This window comes from Antrostomus carolinensis, unplaced genomic scaffold (genome assembly GCF_000700745.2).
Source record: "Antrostomus carolinensis isolate BGI_N321 unplaced genomic scaffold, ASM70074v2 scaffold14205, whole genome shotgun sequence".
Lineage (NCBI taxonomy): Eukaryota > Metazoa > Chordata > Aves > Caprimulgiformes > Caprimulgidae > Antrostomus > Antrostomus carolinensis.
The window spans coordinates 107218-111707 of record NW_010315846.1 but is presented as its reverse complement, the minus strand read 5'-3'; the positions used below and the strand labels follow the sequence as shown (position 1 = coordinate 111707).

The window sequence follows — 4490 nt, the reverse complement described above, 5'->3', positions numbered from 1 at the left end:
AAAGAGAATCTTGCTTAGAATCTGCTTAGTTCGGGCCTTGGATTCCCTGACCTCCAAGTTTTTGGGCACAATTTTATACCCACAGCTGACTGTGGGCACACAAATTATAGCATTCAGGAATTTAACTACCTGATGATTGGGCCTATGCTCAGTGTTGTAACCCCAAGCATTCCACATTCATGAGAGAAGCCTCCAAAAAAAATAAAAAAACCTGCGAGATTGGCTTCAGGATCATGAATTAATACTCTTTGAAACTTCTGCTTTTTTTGAGCCTGCGTGGTTTGCATTTGCAAGTTCTTCCACCACCATAAACAGTGGGCACCTTTAAAAAAATACAGTAGTGAAATCAGATTTCTGTATGACTCACAAAAGTAGATCTTCAAAAGACAACAACAACAACAAAAAAATCAAGAATTAGGATAAAGCAGCTGGAGATTTTACTGCAGAGGATGCCAGGCAGTGCTGTTGATAAATGGTAGCATCTCAACCAAATGCACAAACACAGGTAAACATACAGACACAGATCCATATTTAAAGATACACATGCAAAGCTATCACCTGGAACACCAGAATGGGTGGTATCTTTGTCTTTCAGGAACAATGGCACTTCCTGTTGTAGCAGGGAAGCACATCAATTACAGAGATGGAGGCTCCTTGGAATAGTGTCCAGAGTGTTGAGCCCACACAAGAATAAGGAGCCTCACAAGCTTCACCTCCTCCCACTCTGAGCAAGTTACTGATTTGATCTTTTTGATCAAAAAGCACACATTCCATCACAAACATGTGTGGAATGTGACAAAATGCATACTAAACCACAAGCCTGCTCTTCACCAAGATTTACCACTTAGGGAGAAGAGGAGCAGATCCATCCCATTGGCAATGCTTTCCTGGAAGTCCTTAGATCCTATAGTGCTTTGTGGTGAAGGTGTAGAGGAGGTTGCCTCCATCCACCTTTTGTCATGGATTTGGCTGCATTGCTTGTGGCTGCAACTGTATGTTGATCGGTGGCTGAAAGAGAGAGCTGTAGAAAGAGGTTAGTTTAAAAAAAATGTATTTCATCAATATCAAGGAAAACTTATAAGCCATTTACATATATATATGTATGTGTGTGCATGTATATACGTATATACATATATGCTTATAAATATCAATAGATTATTTTAACCCAGATTTGTGGAAGGGGATTGGCATCTTGTTTGGGGGTCTTTGAAAAATCACATCCTTCTGCACAGGCATGAAATAGAGACAGAGTAATCCTGAAAGACCCTGGAGTATTTCATAATGCATCCCTCTACGCATTGTTACTGAAATGCCACCGCCACAGCAGAAGGCATCAAGTTTTCCAGCTTCTTTTTTTCCCATAGGGAAGACAAGAAGGTGATACAGTTTGTTGGAGAGCAGTGACAAAAAGCAGCTTGTCATAGCTTTGCTGATTTTCTTTTTAGAGTACTTGTAGCTATAGTAGTTTTTTCCCTAATCCAGTAAACCTTCCTGGAAATCACCTTTCCTGCCTCTGCAAGGCTAACTTGACCTTGACCTGGGAAAAGCCTGTGGTTGCAGATGGTCTAAGGTATTTTTGAGCAGGATGCTCAGCTATCTTGTACTTGCTACTGTACATTGGTAAGGGAGAATCAAAACCAAATATTCTCTTTAATATTGAAACCCCAGAAATTTGGGAAAAAACAAAACATACAATTTAAGTGAAACTCAAACAACTCAGGAGGGTGCCCTCTATTTGCAGGGATAACCAGATCTGTACAGCTTTTATTTTAAGGCCAGTTTCTTAAGCAGTAAGCATTTTTTACTTCCCTTCTACTTCATTATGCCATTGTACTCAGATTTCGGCCCTTTTATCCTCTGCCCATTTCAGTCATGTTCTGGGATCTGCAACGAAACCACTACAGGAGATGGTCTGCAGCATCAGTAATGCTTTAAGACAAGCTTGGTAGCTCATATTTCTTTGTTAGCATCCCACTGAGAAGGGGAAAGATCAGTTTGCTTTGTTCTTAGACCTTGATTTTCATAAGCTAACGATGACTGTGGGTGTAATTGTGGTCAGGCTTAAGTGGTAGCGCGAGGGCAGAAAAACAGAGAGGCGTTTCCGTGAGGCTGGTTTCCCCTCCACCGCGCACACAGAGCTGGCGGGCATCTGCTTGTCTTCCCCTGGTCATTCACCCCTGCCCAGGGAAGGAGGGATGTGCCAGCCATGGAGCTGGGAGGTTGGGAGCGGAGCGTGAGCCCAAGTGCCCACCAGTTTGGGTCCCTTATGGGGACCATCTGATGCTGGATTAACTTCCCGCAGGTCAACCTCCTCTAGCAATAGGAATAGTAAATACGTCTGTCTCCACAGCCTAGCAGGACCCTTCACTGGATTTTATTTCCTCTAATGTTGTGCAATTGTTGCCCTGGTGCAAAAAAAGTGTTTGTGGCTGAGCATTTGCTTGATAATTGGGCTAGACACTGCAAGGAGTGCTGCTTTTAAAGGGGATGGTGTGCTCTGTGCAATAGTTAATAGGTATGCTGGTATTACCACTGCCAGTATAGGCAAAAATTTTGATTATGCAGTGAACATGAATGCCTATTCAGTCACATAGTATATATTGTTCTGTGACATTAAAGCTGGTCAACATTTTTTAAAAATTCTTTGAACATTACTTAAAGCAATTAAGATTAAATATTCTGAATCTTAAAACTTTTTGTTTTTCTGTTTTCAAAATGAAAATGGTTTGAAAAATTTTTTTCAAGTCACTGGAGCCCCATGAGTTACTTGGCTCTAAAGACATATCTTCTGACATTTAAGTAAATATGCTCCAATATTTGGAAACAGAATGGCAATTTTTTCTAATAACATTACAAAACGCCTAGTTTCCAACCAAGTGCCACATAAAACAAAATGTATTACAAGCATTCTTCTGAGAGGTGAGGAGACTTATGAGCATGCATTTGAAAAATTTCAACCAGCAGTAATGAATATTCATATGAACTAAACAGGTTGAGATTTAGGCAAGCTTGCAATACCATTTTCCTTCAGTAACAATATGCAACTGTCTCTACACATAGGTTCTTGAAGAGAGAATGAAACTGGAGTGCAAGTGCCACGGAGTTTCAGGTTCCTGTACAACTAAGACCTGCTGGACCACGCTTCCTAAATTCAGAGAGATCGGATATATTTTGAAAGAGAAATACAATGCTGCAGTGCAGGTGGAGGTGGTACGAGCCAGTAGACTAAGACAGCCAACCTTCCTGAAGATCAAGCAGATTAAGAGTTACCAGAAACCCATGGAAACAGATTTAGTGTATATTGAAAAGTCACCCAACTACTGTGAGGAAGATGCTTCCACCGGGAGTGTCGGCACCCAGGGACGACTCTGCAACCGTACCTCTCCCAATGCGGACGGGTGCGACATGATGTGCTGTGGAAGAGGGTACAACACACACCAGTACACCAAGGTGTGGCAATGTAATTGCAAATTCCACTGGTGCTGCTTTGTGAAGTGCAACACATGTAGCGAGCGGACAGAGGTGTTCACCTGCAAATAACGGCATCACGTGCAAATGAACAGAACAAATCACCACGAGTGAAGAAAGTGGAGTACAACAAACGACGACAGCATCATTTTGCACATCTAATCTTCTTTGGGGAAAAAAACCCAACAAACCCAACCAAGACCACAGCAACCCATCCCTCCCCACTACTTACACTTTTAAGGATGGTGCATTTTGGTTGGCTGGCTGTTGTAACTGCTTTGGAAACAAGGGCAACAGGATTAAGGCGATGTTGACAACCACATGGTACTTTTTCTCTCCTTTTTTTTTAAAAAAAACCAAAACAAACCACAACAAACTACAATCTGGGTGTTGTAGAGTTCTCCTAGTAAGTGTTTTAAATTATACATATCAGAGAAGCTGATTACATTGCAGCTCCCATGAAATTTAAAAGAAAAAAACCACTTTCTCCTATTTTACAACAACAAAAATACCGAGCCCTGTGCAAATAAAGAATTATTTTTAAGGAAATGAAATCTTCACTGAATAGAACACAGCAGTCTTGCTGCAAGCACCCAAATCTCTAAGAAAGCAGGTAGAGAGAAAACAACTGGTAGGGAGACAAAATCTATGGCGGAAATACTCCACTATCAGTTTGGAAAAAACATAACATTCACAAAATTACATCAACTGCCAGTGACACTGGAACTCTTTGAATGAACATTAAAAATAATTATTTATGTTTTTAATAGTATCAAAAATTTCTAAGCACTAACGGGTAGATATGTCTTAATTCTGTACTAAATGTAAACTTATTGGAACTCTGACTTTATGATTTTTGTATTTGGTTCTCCCTAAGTTCTTCAATGCTACTGATCTATTGTCACTCCACTATTAGAGAGTTTAATTACTGTAGGCCTTAAGCAATTACCAGAGCTGAGCAAAAAGATCACGTGAAACTGTGGTTACAAATGCTTGATAAAGACTTTTCCCACTTACCTCCT

At 40.6% G+C, this 4490-nt stretch overlaps 1 protein-coding gene across 1 annotated transcript in view; it reads left to right on the top strand.

Annotated features, from left to right (window-relative positions):
- LOC104525047 (protein Wnt-7b) overlaps nt 1-3787 on the top strand; it is a 40619-nt gene extending 36832 nt beyond the window's left edge. The window contains exon 3 of the mRNA XM_010168097.2: nt 3061-3787. Within this exon, the coding sequence (XP_010166399.1) occupies nt 3061-3540 (480 nt within the window). The 3' untranslated portion in view covers nt 3541-3787. The remainder of the gene's footprint in view (nt 1-3060) is intronic.
- Nucleotides 3788-4490: the final 703 nt, after the last annotated feature.